The following is a 21,251-nucleotide window of genomic DNA, read 5'->3' on the forward strand; positions in this document are numbered from 1 at the left end:
CTTCCATGCAGTGTGGGGCAGTGGGGGGCAGCAGGGATCACCCCCGCCAGCAGAAATGGTGAGTCTGGGGCTTTTCTCATTTTTTTCTTAAAGGGCCAGAGCTGGTCCAGGCAGGGCACCTGTGGGGAGGCTGGAGGCTCATGCAGAACCCTCACACAGTGTGGGGCAGTGGGGATCGTCCCCTCTCCCAGCAACACCTGGTGAGCTGAAGCTTTTTTTTTCAAAGTGCCAGGAGCTGGAGTGGGCAGGGCAGCCATTGCCGGGCTGGGAGAGTGGGCTGAGGGGGATGGGCCTGGTTGATTTGGAGATTCAGCTGAATCAATTTGGGACAGTGATGTGAATCACCGAATTGAATCACTGTCCCCTGAATCGGCCAAGTCCAAAGAGAATACTAGCCACTACACACAAGCTTCTTTACAAGCTCTCTTAAAAGTAGTCAGTTATTTTGCTCCATTACTGTTCAAAGTTTCATTGCTCGAAGATTTAGCAATCTTCCCATTTCTAGCATATACATGCTTCCATTTTGCCAGACTAAACAAACTTTTTTTAAATCTCCTCTTTATGGTTGTTTCTTTCCCCAGTCACTCTCCTAGTTCTTCTCTCCACTGCTCCATTTTGCACTCCTCTTTCTTAGTTTCATAGTTTCTAGGGTTGGAAGGGACCTGAATAGATCATCAAATCCAACCCCCTGCCCGGGGCAGGAATGAGTGCTGGTATCATAATACCCCAGCTAGATATCTATCCAACCTCCTCTTGAAGACCCCCAAGGTAGGGGAGAGCACCACCTCCCTTGGGAGATGATTCCAGAACCTGGCAGCCCTAACCATAAAGTGATGTCTCCTGACATCAAGCCTGAACCTACTCTCAATCAATTTACCACCATTATTCCTTGTTATCCCAGGTGGTGCCCGGGGCAACAGAGCCTCACCTATTTTCCTCTGGTCCCCTCAGTGAGTTTATAGACAGCCACCAGATCCCCTCTCAGTCTTCTCTTGTTGAGACTGAATAGATTCAGGCCCTTTAGTCTACCTTCATTGGGCCTGTCCTGCTGCGCCCGATCATTCAAGTGGCCCTCCTCTGGACCCTTTCAAGGTTAGCCACATCCCTCTTGAAGTGCGACGCCCAGAACTGGATGCAGTACTCCAACTATGGCCTGACCAGCGCCACATAGAGGGGGAGGATCACCTCCCTGGACCTGCTGGTGATGCATCTGTAGAGCAACGACAAGATGCAGTTAGCTCTACTGACTGCTTCCTCACACTGGTGGCTCACATCCATCCTGGAGTCAACAATGACTCCAAGATCCCTTTCAGCCACTGTGTTGTTGAGAAGGGAGTTCCCCACCCTATGGGTATGTTGCAGGTTCCTTCTCTCTGGATGCAGCATCTTGCACTTATCTGCATTGAATTCCATTCTATTCTCATCTGCCCACCTCTGTAACTTACCTAGATCTAGTTGGATTCTGTCCCTCCCCTCTGGTGTGTCCTTTTCTCTCCACATCTTTGTGTCATCCATGAATTTAAATGGCGTGCTTTCCATGCCCACCTCCAAGTCACTGATAAAGATGTTGAATAGCACAAGCCCAAGGACTGAGCCCTGGAGAACTCCACTGCCCACATCCCTCCAGGTTGAAAATGACCTGTTCACCACCACTCTCTGGGTGCGACCATAGAGCCAATTTGTCACCCATCTGACTGTGTAGGCATCAATGCCACAGTTGCCTAGCTTTTTATGAGATTGGGGTGAGAAACAGTGTCAAAGGCCTTCTTGAAGTCCAGGTAGATGACATCCACCTCAACGCCCACATCCAAGGACTTTGTAACCTGGTCATAAAAGGCAACAAGGTTAGTCAGGTAGGATCTGTCTGCAGTGAACCTGTGTTGGTTGCCCCTGAGCTTTACTTCTCATGCTGGGCCCCCGCAAATGTGTTCACTGATAATTTTCTCAAAGGTCTGCCCAAGGACTGAGGTGAGACTAACTGGCCTATAGTTACCTGGGTCCACCTTTCTCCCCTTCTTGTAAATGGGGACCACACTGGCTCTTTTCCAGTCCTCTGGGACGTGGCCAGAGGACCATGAGTGCTCATACAGCTGCTATAACCTCTGCCAATTCCTTCAGTACCCTTGGATGAAGAGCATCCGGACCTGCTGATTTATACATGTCTAGCCTCTCCATGAGTTCCCTAGCTAGATCATCCATGACCCTAGGCCTGGCATTGTGTCCCCTGAGCCTGTTCATAATCCTAGTGAGAGAGTTGTCTTGGTCCCTGCTCAGAAATATGGAGGCAAAGAACTTGTTGAAGAGATCAGCTTTGTCCTTTGCTGCAATCACAAGATTGCCATGCCCATCCTGAAGGGGTCCCACATTACCTGGTACCTTCTTCTTACTTCCTATGTATTTTAAAAAGGATTTTTTGTTATCCTGAATTTTGGTCACCAGCCCTAGTTCAGTCTCTGCCTTGGCCTTCCTAACTGCCTCCCTGCAATCACGAGCAACGGAGGTGTAACTCTCTTTGGTGATTGTCCTTTGCTTCCACTGATTGTATGCCCCCTTTTTTGCCCTCAGGCCCTCCTGGATGCCTTTACTGAGCCAAGGAGGCTTTTTAGCACTCTTGCCCCCTTTGGTTCACATTGGGACTGACTCCCTCTGATCTCGGAGGATCCTCTCCTTAAGGAACAACCACCCATCCTGGACTCCAAGGTCCCCAGTGTCTCTCTTACTAAGTTCCTTAGCCAAATGCAAGTGATTAAACCTGTACACAGGATTCTAGATGGTATCTCACAATGTCTTCCCTATCTCTAAGAGAAATACCTCTTCTGATAAATCCTGTTTTCCCTTCATGGTTTCATCACATTTGTGACTCGCAGTTATCCTGGCATCAGTCATTACACCAAAGTCATCCTTGCGTTCAGTTTTGTACAAATTATGATGTAAAGTTTTTTGTTATTAGTCGCCAAATACAAAACTTTGCATTATTGATTTTAATATACTTGTATTACTCTATACTCAAGATCAAGTTTTTTCTGTAAGATATCCTGATCATCCTCTGGATTGGCCATGCTCTCAACTTTTTGCCTTCAGCAAATTTTATTAGCACCCTCCTGTCTCTGCACCTAAGGTTATTACTGAAAATATAAAGCTAGATCAGTCCCAAAGCTGATCCTTGAAAAACTTCACATTAGAAACCTCCCTCCAATCTAACACTTTCAATGCTTTCACTTAACATTTTCACCTTTAGCTAGTTCCTTTCTTTACCAGTTTCTCCACCAATCTTCATCTTCTGCAGCTTCAGTAATAATTTCTCACATGGCACATTATCAAATGCTTAACTAAAGTCCTCCCCCATGAAAACAATCACCATCCTTTTCTAGTGGCTGCCCTTCATTTCTTTTTGTTTTGTAAGTATCTCCAATTGTTCAATTGTATGTGCATCCAATTCTCTCCAGCCTTCTATCACGATCTCAACTTCTCTTCTAAACTTCAGTATACTCCCCATTGAAGGCCCTCACATTGCATTTTCTCTGGTTGGTAAAAAGTTACATTTCATGCACATATAGTTTCTTTTAAGTGCCCACACAACAAAAATGTATGCCTGCAACTTCTGCATTTTGGTCATCTTCATTTTGCTGTCATTCTTTGGAGTTCCTCCGCAGCTGCCTCTCTCTCTTCTAAAGCAGGAACAGGAAAACACAACAAATTATCCTTACAAATCCCAAACACACTCCCTTGTTACTGCCCTCCATTCACTATTTTCCACTGGTCTGCTGTAAAAATAGAAGTACTTAACATAAAATAAGTATTAGTTGTAGCAATTACTATTCTTATAATGCTTGACAATAGGATACAAGCAAAGCAATACAGACTTTGGTCTGTCACCCCACTGTCTATAGTATATGGAGAAGTATCAAATATTCATCAATCAACCATCTTTTCTCCTACAAGCTTATCAGCATGTTACCATGAAAAGTCAGCTCCTCGGTTGGATTGGTTCTAAAATAGAGCTTGATTCCCTACCCTCCAGCAAATGTCTGTTGGGTTGGGAGGGTCAGTCTAACTCATGGTGCTTTCTGTGAAGCACCATGAGATAGACTGGGGGAGTTGCATGTCTGTCAGCACCCTTAGAGAAAGAATCATCCTTTTATAGGCTTCTCATGGCTATTTATAAACCTAACAACCTCCAAGAAGCATCGCTGAGACTGTTCAGGCATCAAAGAAAGTCTAAAACCAGAAAATCAAAAATGACTCATATGAGTTCCAGAGTGCACTTTTTTTTTCTTCCTTATGCAGTATTTGAACTGGAGAAATATTCTAATAATGCCTTAGGTAACTTGATATCATTATCACGGGATTTTCAGTATTTCTGATATTTAGAGATGGGAATGATAAGGTAATACTGATAATACTGAGGTAATATTACACAAGTATCAAAGGAAAATGGCATGTTTTTATGTGCAACCACTATTTGCTTTTTAATATGTATATTTAATATATATATAAATATATAAATAATAAATATAATATATATGTGTGTGTATATAAAATCACTATAATTGAAAAAAGGCTGAGTATAGCATGTTTTTGCTTCCTTAAATCCTACAGTAAGACATTTTTAGATTTTATGGATCAGAGCAGCACTCTCATTTCTAGTTAAAATCATGAAGTCAGAAACACACAGTTACACTGGCAAAACAACTATGATGGTTAGAGGCATGATTTGTGAGTGTGGATGCACTTACATCAGTATATACATTTTTATTCTGATATGGCTTGTTACCCTGTTCATATGAGAATAACTATGTCATTATAAACCTTGTAGTTTATAACAATATAACTAGGTTCATGATAGGGGATTGTGATATTTAACAATGTCATAGAGTCAAGCAGTAAAACTTGTGCATAGATAAGACTAGAATATATCAGTGTATTCATCTCCTTGCCAGGGCAGAATTTTCCACCCATATCATTTGTAGCAGGCGTGTGCAAAGTGGCTAGTATTCGCTTTGGATTTGGATTTGGCTGAATCAGATTCAGAGATTTAGCTGCTGCCAAATCAGCCAAATCTCCAAATCATGCAGGCCTCATCCCTTGCCCACTTTCAATGGCTGCTGGCTCTGAAAAAAAAAAAGACCCCACTTACTGGCTCCTGCCCAGCGGGAGGTGATCCCCACTGCCCCATGCCAAATGTAGGGCTCTGCCACAAATCCCGCAACCCCTGCCTACTCTCCCAGCCCCCTGCCATGGCTGCCCCACCCATCCCAGCTCACAGCCCTTTAAAAAAAAACAAAACCGGGACTGACCAGCTACTGTATGGTGGGGGAGAGGGCAGGTGAAGTGATCCCCGCTGCCTCCAACTGCCATGCACTGCATGGGGGGCTCTTCTAGGAGCCCCCCAGAAGCCCCAAGACCAATGAAGCAGCTGGTGAGTCCAGAGGGGTTTTTTTTTATTTTTTAAGGGCTGGGAGCTGGCATGGATGAGGCACCCATTGGGAGGGGGGCCAGGACAGTGGGAAGGGGTCAGATGGCTCTTGAAAGAGCCCTCAGTGCAGCATGGGGCAATGGGAGGACAGTAAGGATCACCCCCCTGACCCAGCAGCACCTGGTGAGTAGGGGTTTATTTTAAAAACTGGAAGCTGGGGGTCAGGGCAGCTATGGGGAGCTGGGAGAGTGGTTGGGGGTCAGGGGATGCTTGGGGGAGCAGGCAGGGGCTAGGGCCTGACAGGGGTCCCCCCATGGTCCCCTCCCCTCCTTCAGCCGCCCTCCCCTGACCCTTACTTACTGACATGGAGTCTGGGTCCAGCTCCCTGATGCAACCAGTGGGGACTGTCCAAATTGCCAAAGCTCTCCAAATCTTTTCCAAATTGATTTAGAGAGCTTTGAATCAGTTCAGACCTTTTAATTGGTCCCCTGATTCGATTCAGATTTGGAGATTTGGTCACTGAAGCAGGCCAAATCTCCTCTGAATTGAATCAGCACCTGAAGGTACGCACAGCCCTAATTTCTAGTATTTTGTCCACTGTAACTGTAACTGTAAAGGTCTGAGGTAACAGCTTTTTCTGCTGGCCTAGAAATTTATTACACAAACTAATACATCTCCATATTAGGAATATGCTTAGAGTCATAGGATTTTATAGCTGTAGTCATGTTATAATTTGTTAAACATATGACTTTTTGTATACAGAAACAGAGCAATTATTTTAGTGCGTAAATATCATTGTGGTTTTGTTAACAACATCTTTAGGTAGAACAAATATATATTATTTTATATGGGATGCACAGTCTTGGAATTCATTGCAACATTTATATCTTCCTTACCAGTGTTTCTTTACATTCTTTAATGGGATGAATACTTCATAGCAATGAACTAAAAAAAGAAGCACCTCAAGCACAGACAGGGCAAATATCTGAAAGCATTTACAAATGTAGTCTCAAAGTGACAATAACTCACATGTGAGTTGCACTGGTTTCATGCAAGAATTTACTTATGAATTTCTAAGGCAAACTACTTTCCTTGACCTTCGCTCTTCTATATATGGGACAGAAATAAGGTTCCTGTGGGAAAATGTGATTAGCTGCCTATTTATGCATGGTTCTTCTCCAGTGCTATAATTTTCAGCTCAGAGTGGCAGACATTCAAACAAATTCTTATTTCCAGTTTTCTAGAGCTGAGAGATGCAAACCTCCCTACCCCAAAAAAATCGAACCCCAAACCAAACCAAAACAAAACTTGTGGTCTATACCAAGCTATTCTTTAAAAATATATATGCTAACTGCCATATGTACAATATTCTTCATCAACTTTAACATTAATAACCCAGTTGTATTATATCATGGTCAAATATTAGCCCTTGGCACACTCCAAATTATGTATGCACATGCAAAAGACAGTTTTTCCAGGATAAGCGTGCTCTTGGTAATGAGCATGTTAACAGAAGTAGAGACCCAAAGGGCAAAGTGGAGAGAAAGAAAAGACAGAGAGATGAGGGAGAGGAGTAGCTACTGTACCTCGAGGAAGGCAGATTCATATGGAAAGGTAAACAAGTCATACATACAGCATCAACTGCAGCCCTGTGGGAAAGTGAAGCTGAGATATGATTGTGTTTTCAGGCAAGACTCACGTAACTTTGTCAGTGTAAGGTGAAGAACCATAGAAAAGTCAGTCTATTGGACTATAATTTTAAATGGCAGATGCCTCTAAAGGAAGTTAAACTTTACAGGAATAGAAAACATATTTAAAATCCTATCCACAACTTGGTCTTCTCATTTGAGTTTTTATCATTATTAGTATCTGGATTTATTGCTGCTGTGTAAGGACAACCACGAATGCGGATCCTGTGAGCAAGGCACTGCACATACAGAGTAGCAGAAAGCCACTGCCCAAAACAGTTTGCAATGCAAATGGGTACCACACTTAGAAGCTAGGGAGTAAAGGGGCATAATGCACAAGCAGACTGAACAACGGGATCAGCAGAAAATGTCTTGTTAGCTTTTCTGTGTATAGGAAAAGGTATATGGGTCTCTAGGAAATAAGCTAAATGGAAAGAAAAACAAAGGAAAAGGGCATTTGAAGGAATGAGGGGAGAAGAGGACAATGGATGGGAAGATGCAGACTCAAGCAGAGGTAAAGAGATTTTAGCAAAGATTTGGGAAAGTGTGTGTAGCAAACAACAAATCAGCATAGGACAGAGGAAGTCCAATCAGAACTGTAAAAAACTCAGTGTACAAAGGTTTCTTCTTTGGCTGCTTGCTTCCTGTCAGCATGAATTTCTCCATAGCTACATTGGAAAGGCAGTACCTGGATCCTAGAATCTCCCCAAACCAGTTCTGAATCCCAGCTGGCCCTAATTTTCCTTCATTTCCCTCAGTGTAGCAGTTCCTCATCCTTCATGACATTCACAGTGTTATCTAACAAGGTTGGCAAGTCCTAGGGAACCAGAAAATATTCACAGTGAAAGACCCAGTGCACAAAGCACAGTATTTCAACATGGAGTAGCAGGCTAGATTAGAATGGAAAAATAAATTACACTTTTCCTATTGCATAATTCAGGTTCAGCAACATCTACCACTAGGTTAGGGCTTGCAAAACCCAGATCCAATAGGCAGGAATGACACTTTAATTGGTTTTTTTAACTCTCAAGAATTAGCTTATTTTTAAACGTAGCATATTTGGGGACTCTTACAAGTAGTAGCCCATGAGTGACAAACCTGTACTTCACACTCCTTAGATTTTTAATCCATCAAAAAGCAGTTCATTCCAGCAATATAAAGAACAGAAATCTATGGGCAAGAAGAGATTAAAGGATAAAAGAAAACAAAAGTTAATGTTATTATAAGTAAGAAAGTAAACAAAGGGACAATCCCACACATTTCATTTTACTTTAATTTCTGAGTTAACTTCTTTATGTTTATAGATCCAAACCTACATGTATTCTGTGAAATTATACTAAGGAATACAACAATGTAAAGGTAAATAGACAAAATAGACAAGGTGGCCTAAGGAAGTTTGCCCTACTGATACAAGTGAATAAATACTGGCATTTGGTCTTCATGGCTGCCTGCCTGGCGTGTTTGACCGCCATTAGTATTTTATACCAAAAAGCTTCTAAATTGCATAGCTGGATAAAAACTAAGCTTAATAGACTGGATCTTTATATTCATTTGTCTCCAATCCATTCAGAGATATTAATCCACTCAAATCAAAGTCAAGACAAAATCTTTTCATTTAGTGTAATACAGGGCTAACTCCTCAGCCACTATAAAATAAGAGCAATCAATTTGTTTACTTTTACACTAGCAGTTCGTGCCCATTATCTTTATTTAATTTTCAGGACTTTGCAATCACTGCCTTCCAATTTCCTTGACCGTGTTATGTTAAAGGTCTAGAACCCATCCTCATGAGGAATAGCACTGCATATATTAAAAAAAAACTGCTTGCTTTTTTCTCCTCTTTTTCTCCTCTTTTACCATTGTTTTATACATCCAAGTAACATGCATGGAAGTGTCTCTCAAAAGCATAAGCAAAGCAAAAAGCAGTCCTAACATCTATTACAATACTAACAAGCAGTAACACACATCAATTCACTAAGTTGCACTTTCAGTTCAATTTTAAAACTTTTTTTCTCTTTTCCTTGGGCACTTGCAGGGAGAACAAAAACACATTCTGGCCATAACGACCAAGCTTTTTGAATTTGTCCCTAGAAATTTTCAATTAAGTTTGAAATGATTTATAGCTTTCTGCAGGCTTAGAGTATCTCCATAGTAACTCAGATACTTTAATTACCAGTACTACTTAAGCTAGTCTGCCAACACACATTCAAATCATTTAGGAAAACTCTCCTAGGTTCGTTTTCCTGGGAGAAATATTGCCCTGTACAGAAGTTCAAACAGAGAAGCAAAGAGCCTGCAGTGCAGATGCTGGGCTGACAAGAGCATGCAGCCCAGGGAGCTTTCTGGTTTTTTTTTTTTTAAAGTAAATGTATGAGAAACTGGAAGTCAGATAGGTAATATACCTACAAACTAGTTGAGATGAAGTCCAGTCATTCAGACATGCATTTTCTCCAGGGAGAGTCCCTGATCTCTCAGGAGAAGCCATGAGTGTAAAGAAGTCAGATTTTTTTTTCTTGGAGTAAAAGTGGCTACTCTGGGAGAAAAATAACTTGGGAACAACCTAAGTGAGGTGGGTCCCTGGAGAATCTCTCTCAGGTGAAATAACTTCTATACAGGCACCCACTGTGCTTTACTGCTGCTTCCTCCCCTCCTACAGGGGCAGGTGTGTTCAGCCAAGCAGGGAGCAGAACATAGCCCTGAGTGCTTGGGGCTGGAAAGGCCCAGTACTGATGCACTTTGGGGGCCTGTTCTGCTCCCGGCGAGTTCCTTGCCTGAATCACACCTCAGCACTTGGGTGCCAGGAGGTATTCAAGCATACCCTGCCCAGCATTAGTTAGACTCCAACCCAGCATGGGCTGGTGGACTCCATACAGCACAGACCTCTCCCCCACTTTCCCTGACACTGATGATCCCTGCCTACATGCATTAAAAACAAATAAGATTAAAAAAAGCTGAGAAACCTCCCTGGGCTGTGTGCTCTAGGGACTCTTGTCAGCCTACCAGCTGCACTGCAGATACTTTGCTTCTCTGTTTGAACTTCTGTACAGGTTAATTTTTCTCTCAGGAAAACAAATCTGGTAGGAGTGCCCTGGATAATTTGAATGTGTGCTTACAGACTAGCTTAAATAGCATTGGTAATTAAATTGTCCAAGTTTCTGGTAATATGCCTATGAAATACAGGTTTCTAAATAATGAGGCACAACTAAATTAATATTTACAATAATCACCAACCTCTGCCTTGGCTGGTGCAGTGCAGGGGTGCACAGAAGTTGCCATTGTATCTGTCACTACTGGAAGTCTTCAAGTGATATTTTGCATCTCTAAAAAGGAAGTTCTAATTATTAGGTTGCTGATGACCAACTCTTGCTTTCTGAGAACTGGACATACTTTCCTGTAGATGTGGATGAAAAAATGAAAAGAAGGGCTTCTTTTTTATATGTTTTCATAAAAGCTTGATGAAAAGAGTTTGATTAAAAAATCATTTTCCCTATCCCTTGATAAAACAAACATTTTTTTTGGCCAAAGAACTTCCTCTGAGCTCTAAAGAAAAATATCACATTTTATTCAGTTAATATGAATGCGGTAGAGTTCGAAAGAAGATCTAAGAAATGAAAAGCTCTTACAAACAAACTCTTGAAAAGTAAATTTGTCACAAGCTATAGGCTATGCTTCAACCTGTGGACAATAGGCAACTAATTATATACATTTTCCATAGCTCTGTTCACAAAGAAGTAACTGTAAGGTACCTTCTTTGAAAATGATAGTAATTTAATTGTAAGGGACTAATGCTAATATATTTTTGTTTAGTCACTTATGGTTAGATTACATCATTATATGCTGACTTTCCAGTGCTATTTGGAATACTGGGTCTTGGTAATGGCTGCAGCTAGAATCACTGATGGAAAAGTGAATTGATACTCTAGTAGTTTTGACTGTTTTGGAGCAATTTCTTATACAATACAGCCAGAGTCACATTCAGCCATAGAGAATCATTCAGTTTGGAGAGACTTAGAATCATAGATTATTAGGGTGGAAGGGACTTCAGGAGGTCATCTAGTTCATCTCTCTGCTCAAAGCAGAACCGTTCCCAACTAGATCATCACAGCTAAGGCCTTGTCTAGCTGTGTCATAAAAATCTCTAAGGATGAAGAGTCCACAACAGGGGTGGGCAATTATTTTGGGCAGAGGGCCACTTACTGAGTTTTGGCAAGCCATTGAGGGCCGCATGACAGGCAGCCCAGGGCAGATTAATATTAATTTTCTAAATCTGTGGGCCATATAGAATGGCCTGGAGGACCGCATCTGCCCCTTGGGCCGCATTTTGCCCACCCCTTGTCCACAACCTCTCTGATTAACCTGTTCCAGTGTTTTACTACCTTCCTAGTAAGAAAATTCTTTCTAATATCTAACCTAAACTTCCCTTGCTTGGTATTATCTGCAGACTTTCTGAGGGTGCACTCTATGCCATCTTCCAGGTAGTTGATGAAAATATCGAACAAAACTGACCTCATGACCGACGCCTGGGGTACTCCACTTGATACCAGCTCACAACTAGATACTGAGTCACTACTACCCTTTGAGCCCGATGGTTCAGTTTTTTATCCAACTTACAGTCCAGTCATCCAGCCCATACTTGCTTAGTTTGCCTGCAAGAATGTTGTGGGAGACTGCATGAAGTCTTGCTAAAATTGAGGTATACCACATCCACAGAGCTGGTCATCTAATCATAGAAGGCAATCAGGTTGGTCAGACATGACTTGCCCTTGGTGAATCCATGCTGACTGTTCCTAATCACATTGTTCTCCTTGATGTGCTTAGAAATGGATTCCTTGAGACCCTGAGGGCTTAATGCCACACCCCAGGAAAGAACAAGGTGTAATATTTAACGAGTTCACAAATAGTATTTATTAAAATATGAATACAAGGCGGTAACGTATTGCTTTTGTTTTTCCCAGCTTATAAAGCCCATTAATGAATGATTTACTGCTGGCAAGAATACACTGCAAAGAAGAAAGTTTGTCAATATTTTCATATTACATGAAAATATTCATAAGGAGCTGCAACTGAAAAACAAATTAGTTACACTGACGAAGCAAAAGCTACTCCCTATATGAACCTCATGCTTCATTCAATACAATTTTGAATAACGTAGTAGACAACATGGTAGAGAACAAAATGCAGCAGAGGATTAGCAGACAGAAAAGCCTGGTTTACATCAATGCAGTAGACTAGATATGATGTAATGTGATTATTCCTATCACTCTCCTGTCTGCCTATAAAATACATTTGGGATTTTCTCTTTTAAAGTGAAGACTTGGCAAAGCACTTATTCTAGATAGTCTTTAATTCCAACTTTTTTATATACATTCTTATAAAGCATAAATGGCTTGTAGTACTTCATACTGTTTGTTTTAGAGTCTTTTGATTGGCTTCTGTGGGCTCTAGCCTGTGCCCACAGTAAATGACCTCAGCTGCTATAGTCTGAAGGCATAAAATATGTGGTTCCAAACTGCTCTAAAATCATACCTTTAACTAAAAGTTCTACCAATTAGTTACCAATGAAGTATAGGCATGTATAATGTGACACTATATAGAAAGCTGGATGTTGAAACCATTTATTTTCATATTGATTCTCTGACTGGAAAAGTGTTGCACTTTCATTAACAGAAATAGACTGCACTATACGTGTACCATAGGCAATGTGCTAGTCTAATGAGTTCAGCAAAACCAATGATGTCTTCTGATATAATCACAGATTCAGTATATACAATACTTCCCTCTTCTGTAGTCTTACATAGAAACCAAAATCTATTTAAAATGGCACAGGTTATTTTGTCCTTTTCCTATAGGTATTTCCTGCCTTGAAGAGATGGATCTACAGGGATGTAGTGGTGTAGTTGACCCGCCTTCCCCCCAGTTTAATACCTGTTCTACCCAAACTTTAAAACCAACTTCCTGGGAGGAGCAGTGGCATTTCTATTCAGAAAGCACCAAGTCCATTGACTTCATGACTCATTACCACCCCCCAGATTCTTACTAATCTCTTTCCACTCCACAGGTGTTCATGACCCCCATTCTCTTTTAATGGTTTTTATATTCCACTGTTCAAGCTGTCCTTTCTTCTGTAATTTTCCTGTCTCTTAGCCATTCCTAGTAATGTTTATTTTTTATTTTACAGCCCTGTAGACTACATTAACTTCAGCTAAAAATCTTAACTCAGGTGTGGTAATATTAACTCAGGTATAAAAATAGCTGACAGTGAAGTATTGGAGCCACTATCAAGATACCCAGAAGGCTAGATTTTGTTTTATGAATCTGAATTTGCATTTAACCATAATGACTATAGGACTAATAATACCATATCCTTTGACTATTTTTTTGCCTAATTCATTGTGTTTTTAAAACTTTATATATATTCTAGCAAATTAGTACACATTCCAATGATTATATTTATTTTTGCTTTGATATAAACTAAATAACATAATGATAGTCCCCCTAGCATAATAATAAGCATATAGTTTCTCTTTAAGAGTATGTGTTGTGTTATATGAGATGATATGCCACACCATATGCACCTCCCCCTTTTCAAAATTCCAGATCTGCCCATGAAAATAACCTAAGAACCATGATATGCAATGGTGTCAAAACTAATATTCTCAGAGTCCTTGAATGATTATGATTATGACTAATTAGCCCTGAAATGGCATCACTTTGAAAATATTCTGTTTGTGATTAAAACAGCCAGCATAATTACATTTGTGTTCTAACATGCTTGTGTTTGCTCAACATAACTAAGAATGTTAATGAAAAGAAACAGCATTTGAATCTTAGATTTTTACTTTTGATTGTGCCAATGGTTCCTTTCCTGCTTCAGGCATTGATTAAAAATTCTGATCTTGTACCCCAGTAGCTTTATACTAGATAAAAGGATTGGAACATTGTAAAGGGGCCTTAAAACATAGGTGTAGCAGCACCCATTGATGCATTTTCTGATCCAGTATAGACAGGCATTTTCCTTTTTCCAGGAAGTGGGAAGAATAGCTACAAGACAGTTTTTAGGGCTAGGGAAAGACATTACACATAAAATAGTTGAAGTGATCAGAAACTGGTTTAAACCTGTAATAGAATAGATGTTCAGTGCACATAAACCAGTTTAAAAATGTCTGAAGCTGGTTTAAGATAAACCTCGTTTAATGTAGCATGAGACTTAACTGATTTAGGTCAAACAGGTTTATGCAATGTCTTTCCCATTCTCCTTGCTTGTTTAAGATAAACCAGGCTTCCCCAGCATCCCAACATGCTTTCTGGGCTGGGCAGGGCTCTCTGCTCCACAACAGAGCTGAGCTGCCACCCCCCCCACCCCCGCTCCCTGGCTGGAGCTCTGGCAGAAACTGCAGGCACAGCAGGGTCTGCCTGGTTTCCCCCGCCTTACCCCATCCATCCCTCTGCTGCTCATTGCTTATGCAGGAATCTTCTTCTCCCTCCCATCTCCCATAGCAGAGACCCCAGCCCTATAGATGCTAGGCATGTGGTATGCTAGGTAATGCTGACAGGTGTCTGTATATGTGCATCTCCAATTTCACTGGGATAGCTTACGGCTTTTTGGATCTAATCAACAGGTCAGCTTGTAAGCTGGTTAAGAAGAGTTTGAACTAATGGAGAGAGGCCATTGTTTTGTTGATGGGGTGGTAAACACTATTTTCAGCCCTCATGCTGGCTCGCTTGGCTGTCAGTGTACTGTAGACAGTATAAAGAAGCAGGAAGGGAGATTGAAAAGCTTCCTATCATCAGCAAATGCATGCACTGCACACCCCCCGTACCCATCTCAGAGTGTTAGCTGGGAGCCGGGGTCTGGCAATGCTCTTGCCACTTTAGCAGCGAGCGGGGAAAAGCCTTGGATGGTGCAGGCAGACCTCCCTAATCAGAACATCCTGCTGGGGCCTGGCCACGCCACTCCTCACCTCAGCACTATGTATGGAAAGCGCGGGTTGCTCTAGTGTACCCCGGCTTCTAGCCTGAGCCATTGAAGGCATGTGCTTGAATTTCCTCAGTCTAGAGAGAATGTCTGGTTACAAACCACTTCAACCTGGCCAGGTCAGACTAACCTGAAAAGGACAAATCAATTTAGGCTCAGGCTTTTTGAAAGTCTGTCCCTAGGTTAAAAGACCTCTCAAAGAGAATGTGGTTTTAAGATGGGAAGGGCACAAAGTTTGTTTAAAGACACAATATTCATTGCTTATTTTGGGGCTGCAAATTTTGTGCTGCTCTTGGATAACCAATTCCATCCATAAACTCCATTTTTCCATCGGGTGCAAAATGGGATAATCTTATTTTGTTCAATCATTTTGGTATTTATTTCAGAGCATTGTTTTTTTAATCAATGCAGGTAAAGCTAGAAGGATATTTCAAAGAAAGTAAAACATATATAAACCAGGGCAAATTTAATCAGAAGATATTTACCTCTATTCTTGCTTTTTATTTGGGACTGGAGGGACAGCAAAGTTTCATTCAAACTCTTTTAATAACTAATCCAAAATGTCATGTTATTTACTTTTCTGACATTTTAGAGCTCTGTACATTCATGTAATAATATCCATAACACCAGAGTAGATCCTTAAGATTGAGTCTATAAGAACAGAATCAGTTGTGGAAATGACTTGTAAGATTTCCAGTTATTGTGTATAAAAATCAATTTATATGACTGATTCAATTACAAAAAGCGCTGCTTTTCACCTGTTCAATGTAGAAAAGCTGCTGCAGAAACAATCATTTATAGGTCTTTTGCTATAATGGTTTCATGGAAGACTCACATTCCAAAATGTTGCATTTAGTAAAGCAAAGCATGTACTGTCAATACTTTAATGAGATAGAGGAATTTAAGTTAAGTTATTAAGGCACTAAACTTAGACTCAGGGCATGTATAGACCACAGAGTTATCATGTATGGCAGTGATGGCTTCAAACATTCCTTGCTGCTACACATGTACTTGTGGATCATCAGTGGAAGCATTATTGTGGCTGCATAAGTAAAGAATGTCACACCTTCACATGATTACGAAGACCATATGTATAAAGCTATTTTCTGAAAATTCAAAATCAGTTAACATGATTCTGTTCTCTTGTGGCCCACACTTGGGCAACTGACTTATTGGAATGATCTTTTACAACCAAAGATTTCAAACTTATTTTACGTATATACAAAATTGCTGAAATACGATTTTATATTTGTGTGTATGATTGTACCTCATGGAAGTAACTAAGTAGTAATTACTGAGGCAGAATAAAAAAAACCCCAACATGTGATCTACCCAGCCCATTCCAATCAAGCCACATAATTTTCAAGCCAATATTATTTGGCATTTGGAAGTTGAATACAACTTCCACTATATCACTTTAAAAAGCATTGAAAAAATACAAACAGTGGCTACATCTGAAGTAATTATAATTTTCTCATGAATATCCCATGTGCAGGGAAAGATGCTACTTATGTGCGCTTGCACTGTGAGGTATTTACCTATTCTAATTGGGGATTATTTAAGAATTGTACTTTCTACAACTAGATTATCCCACTGTGACACATCACTTTGAATACTACCTGTAACATATGTGGTAGGTGGCAAACATCAGAAGCATAGATTAAAACTAAGTAAATTGGTAGACTGAGTTTTAGAAGGAATGTTGACTTTGTTATACGTGCCCATTAATACTATGCTAGTTATTATCACAAAATCAAGTGCTTTTCAAGACTGAGAAGACTAATTAACTGTTGTTTCTTTGTGCTGTACCTCTTACCTATTGGAGAAAACAGAGCATTGGCTCTTCAGGAACACTGTCAGTTGCTTTGGTTCCATATTTGAATAAGGGATGCTACAGTAACTTAATTAACTTTGATTCTAAAACTAAGAATTTTGCCCAGCTCTCAGGTCTCAAGGACTCTAGCTGTAAAAAGAACTCTTTATTTTATGCCTGTTCAGGGAAAATATACTTTTAAAAGTGTAAGGAATACCACGTTATCACTAAGCATACTGTATGACTATACTGTATTTCTAAGTACTTCAGTGCAATTGTAGAGATGCACTTTTAAAGTGTTTGAAAATCAATAATCATACACTTCATTTATACCATGAACACTGACATTTTCAATATGACTAAATTATACATTGGGGAGTGATGAATTCACTTAGGCAGATATGAAAATGCTGAGTGAGCAGCTGCTGGCTTTTTAAGGAGACCTGAAATATCTACACTGCCTCAAAACTGCACTAGGGAGACCATTAAGTATAGAAAAAATTGAACTGTGTGGAATAGCTTTGAAGTTAATTCACACTGACAAAATATTTAATATTATAAAACAGTTTTATTTATAACACAATCATTATCTAATACAATATATCTGTGTGCATAATAAGGAAATAATAATTTTACCTGACATGGTTCCCTTCCTTCCTCCTGTGGCTTGCAAACTAAAGAAAAAGGAGGAACAGGATATTCTGGATATTCTGTTGAGGATCAACATTCAGAAAGTTCTAAGAAACTGAATTCTGACTATGGTCAGCTTTGCAAGGATAGGAACAAAATGAGGAGGAGGGAAAAAGAGTGGACAGAAATGCAAAATTACTATCCCAAGCATCCTAGGAGTGCTAATTCCCATAAATTCTAAAATAAAATGGTATTTAAAATTATGTCTCACAGTGCTTCTGTACCCCAAAGGAGAAGGATGTGTATAGAAGTGATGTATACCTAGGAAAGGGAAGTAGGCTATCTGACCATTGCACTAAAGGCAGCAGTTGGGGGGTGGTGCATGTGTCCCTACAACCAAGGAGGATCACTATAAGTCACTGCAAAGGAAATAAGAAGTGGCCCAAGAGATTACTCATGGGGTGGGTAGACCATCCAGTATGCTTGTAACTTGAAAGGGGTAGCAAAAATTGCGGCGTTCACTAGGAAATTAGGAATTCCTCTTGGGAGTTTGCAGCTCATATGGACAATATATATCACATCCTAATGCTGAGTTGCCAAACTGCTGGATTACATCATAGATGCTCTATGCTAGAGAAACTATATTTTCCTTGTTAATGACCCCTAGACAGCTGCTTGTCTTACATTATTAATTTTAAATGAAAATAGTATTTCAGACTTCAGAAAAAACCTGCCATTTTGAGATAGTACTAACAGGTATGGAGTTACATCAGGTGCTACTGAAACTTAATGTAAATATTTTTACATTTGCAGTTAAGAAAACAGAGATTGAAAGAAAAGCAGGGGGCAGACCTTATAAAGCTGAGACATGCTGTTTGTGAGTGTAGTAGGCCACTGAGGTACCTGCTACTTGTAGAGCAGCAAGTAATAAGCCCAGCTGCTGGTTACCAGGGCTGCCACAGTAGTAATAAAGAAGCACAGCTGCAGGTTGCCAGGGAAACCGGTGAGTCAGCTGACCGGAAGGGGCAGGGGATGGCTCCCATTTAAACCCAGGCTGAGGCCAGAGAGGCAGTTCCTTGCCAGCAGCCATAGACGAAGGAGCTCTGTTGGACTGGACAAAGATGAGAGGCTAGACTGCAGGTACAGCTTCAAGACTGAGGAAAGGATAGAGCACCCTTGATGTGTCTGGACTAATGCTATAGCCAAGGGGCTTGAGTTTGTGTTGATAGTTTACTGTTTACTACCAGTGGTTTGGGTGAGGCTATTAGGGGTTGGAGGAGGCCTCATAGGGGCTCCATGGTAGCATGGGGGCCCTGGTGCCAGAGAGGGTGCAGCATTTGGGGGTGTACTGACCCCAACCCTGAGAAGGGGAGTGGAGAATTGGAGGCCAGGTAAGGCTGAGGCTGCCTGAGCCCAGCGGGAGGGTTGAGACCCCGAGGAGGAGAGTTAAGGCCAGGCATGGCTATGGCCACCTGGGCCCCAAGGCTGTGGTAACCCCAGAGCAAAGGGGGCAGCCAGACAAGGCTGCGGAAAGCTAGAGTGCCTGTGGAGCACAGTTGTGAGATGAGGGCTACAGACAGCCAGACAGACTGAACAATGTCTGGGATATCAGCGGGCTTGGGGTGTAGTAAAGGGGCGGTTGAAAACATGCATAGCCCATAAGGCTGGAGCACAGGAACACACCCATTAGTGCAACAGGGCTAATACACAGCAGTAGAACTGTGTCCAGGAAGATGAGAGGCAGCCTCCATTTTATTTATATATAAGATCAAGATGTGGTGGGTGAGAATGAGGGTGCTTTGAGACTAACTTGGCATGGTAGGGGGTGCTAGGGGAGATCATGGCCACCCCTAAGACCCCGCACTGTGACAGTGAGCATGGGGTAGAGGAAAGAGCAAAATAAACAGAGGAAAGTGCAGTGTTTTAAATAATAATTTTTAACTTTTATAAGGTATTTCTTGTATATCCCTCAAAATCCTTTCCAAAGGCATAGTGTGTCTCTGTTTTATTGTGGGACAAGTTGAGGTAAAATGATTTGTCCAAGGTTATATGCAATTTTGGCAGCACAGCAGACAAGAGCCCCTGAGTCTCTTGAATCTCAGTCCATTGCTCTGTCCCTTGGATCACAGCTAACTGGAACAAGCTGGCTTCCACTTTATGTGGTTCTGAAGTCAACTGCTCTGGATGATAAACTAGGGAGCTGTCACAAGCAAGCAACATTTTTACTTCAAGTGACAGCGCTAAAGACCCTTGAGAAGGAAAATCCACAACTGAAAACTCAAATTCAGATTGGGTACATACTGAAACAAGCACTTTTCCATCAAGCCTTAGTAACAATTTGAATATGTAGAATAATATATATAGGACTTCTTTGTACAAAAATGACACATTTTTCAGAGCTGTCCTCTTCCTCTAACACTACTAGCTTTCTTCTGTTCTTCATTAGAGTTACATTTGTCACTGCAGGGCTGTTCTATGAAGCACGCTGGTCCCCCTCATCTTCACTCATTGTCTCAGTGGAGTCCCTGGCAACATATAAGGAACTTTGTTTGATCCCAAATCCTGAGCTCACTTTTTGCTGACTCTTTAATCTGAAAGGAAACATAAAAAGTATTACTAGAAAATGAAGCTGAAAAAATGCAATTTAAATTTTAAATGATGGCAGCTCAAAACATCTTCCAGAAAACAAAACAAAAGTTGTGTTATCACCGAAGTACAGAGCAGCAGAGAAGAAACTTTTGGCACAGTTAACTTTAGGATGCAGATTGGCTACTTTTGCAACAATTGATTCCTTAATGCATTTAAGGGAATCACAGTTGTCACGGAGCCACGGAGGTGCCCCGTGATTGCGAGGGTGATTGGCAGAGCTGGCAATCACCCAGGCAGCTCAGGTGCCGGGTTACCAGGGCGACCAGGTGGGTCACATGGCCAGAAGGGGGCAGGGCCCGGCCTTTATAAACAGCTTAGGCCGGAGCCTGACTCACAGTTCCCTTCTGGCTGCCGCAGGAGCAGGAGCTCTGCGGCTCAAGCTGAGTGGCCTGAGTTGGTGATCGTAGCCTTACCCCACTAACAGGCTGCGATGATGCGGGGAACAGGAGCACCCTGACGGGAGGTAGGATTGAGAGCCCTGGCAGGGCTTGGAATTATGGATAGGCATATGGAGCCTCTGCGTTTATGTTGCAGCCAGATGGCTTGAGTTTGAGTTACAGTTTACTCCGGAGGACCGGGTGAGGCTGTAGGGGAGCGAGGAGGCCTCACGGGAGCTCCCCCACAGCTTGGGGGTTCCCAGTGCCCAGTAGGGGCACAGTGCCAGGGGCACTATTGTCGGTGCCAGGGAGGCACCGTATTGCGCCAGGGAGGCGCGGCGTGCAAGGTTGTAGACCCCGGCCCATAAGGGCGGGATGTTGCCCGGTGGGGCAACCTGACCCAGAGCAGGGTCAAGGGGACAAGCACGGCGGCGAGCGCCTGTGCCCGGGCGCGAGGCGCGCGGTGTCGGCCCTAGAGAGGGCAAGGCCCCGGAGGGGAGCAGAGACAGAGCGCGAGGCACGCGGCGTGTTGGCCCCAGAGTGGTGAGGCCCCAAAGGGGGCGAAGCGCAGAGAGCGCGGTAGAGGCCCCAGAGGGGCGAGGCCCCAGAGAGGGGCAGAATAGCCAGGGATAGCGAGCCACCCAATGGCGCCGAGACTAGGGCGGCGATAGCTCCGGCCCAATGGCGCTGAGACTATGGCGGC

At 42.0% G+C, this 21,251-nt stretch overlaps 1 protein-coding gene and 1 long non-coding RNA gene across 5 annotated transcripts in view; one reads left to right on the forward strand and one right to left on the reverse strand.

Annotated features, from left to right (window-relative positions):
• The first annotated feature begins 16,347 nt into the window (after positions 1-16,347).
• On the forward strand, positions 16,348-19,428 carry LOC109316911. The gene is made up of 3 exons (XR_002102944.1): positions 16,348-18,399; positions 18,770-18,771; positions 19,395-19,428. It is a non-coding gene; the product is annotated as an uncharacterized LOC109316911 (long non-coding RNA).
• A 54-nt stretch (positions 19,429-19,482) lies between these two features.
• The window catches only part of CCDC102B (coiled-coil domain containing 102B), a 377,235-nt gene continuing 375,466 nt past the window's right edge, over positions 19,483-21,251 (reverse strand). For 3 of the 4 annotated variants that reach the window (XM_019545266.1, XM_019545282.1, XM_019545258.1), the window contains one exon: positions 19,483-20,113. In XM_019545266.1, coding sequence (XP_019400811.1) covers positions 19,996-20,113 — 118 coding nt within the window. In that variant the 3' untranslated portion in view covers positions 19,483-19,995. The remainder of the gene's footprint in view (positions 20,114-21,251) is intronic. The other variant, XM_019545276.1, reaches the window with a different exon arrangement.

The sequence above is a fragment of the Crocodylus porosus genome, unplaced genomic scaffold, assembly GCF_001723895.1.
Source record: "Crocodylus porosus isolate Cpor-Errol unplaced genomic scaffold, CroPor_comp1, whole genome shotgun sequence".
Classification (NCBI taxonomy): Eukaryota; Metazoa; Chordata; order Crocodylia; family Crocodylidae; genus Crocodylus; species Crocodylus porosus.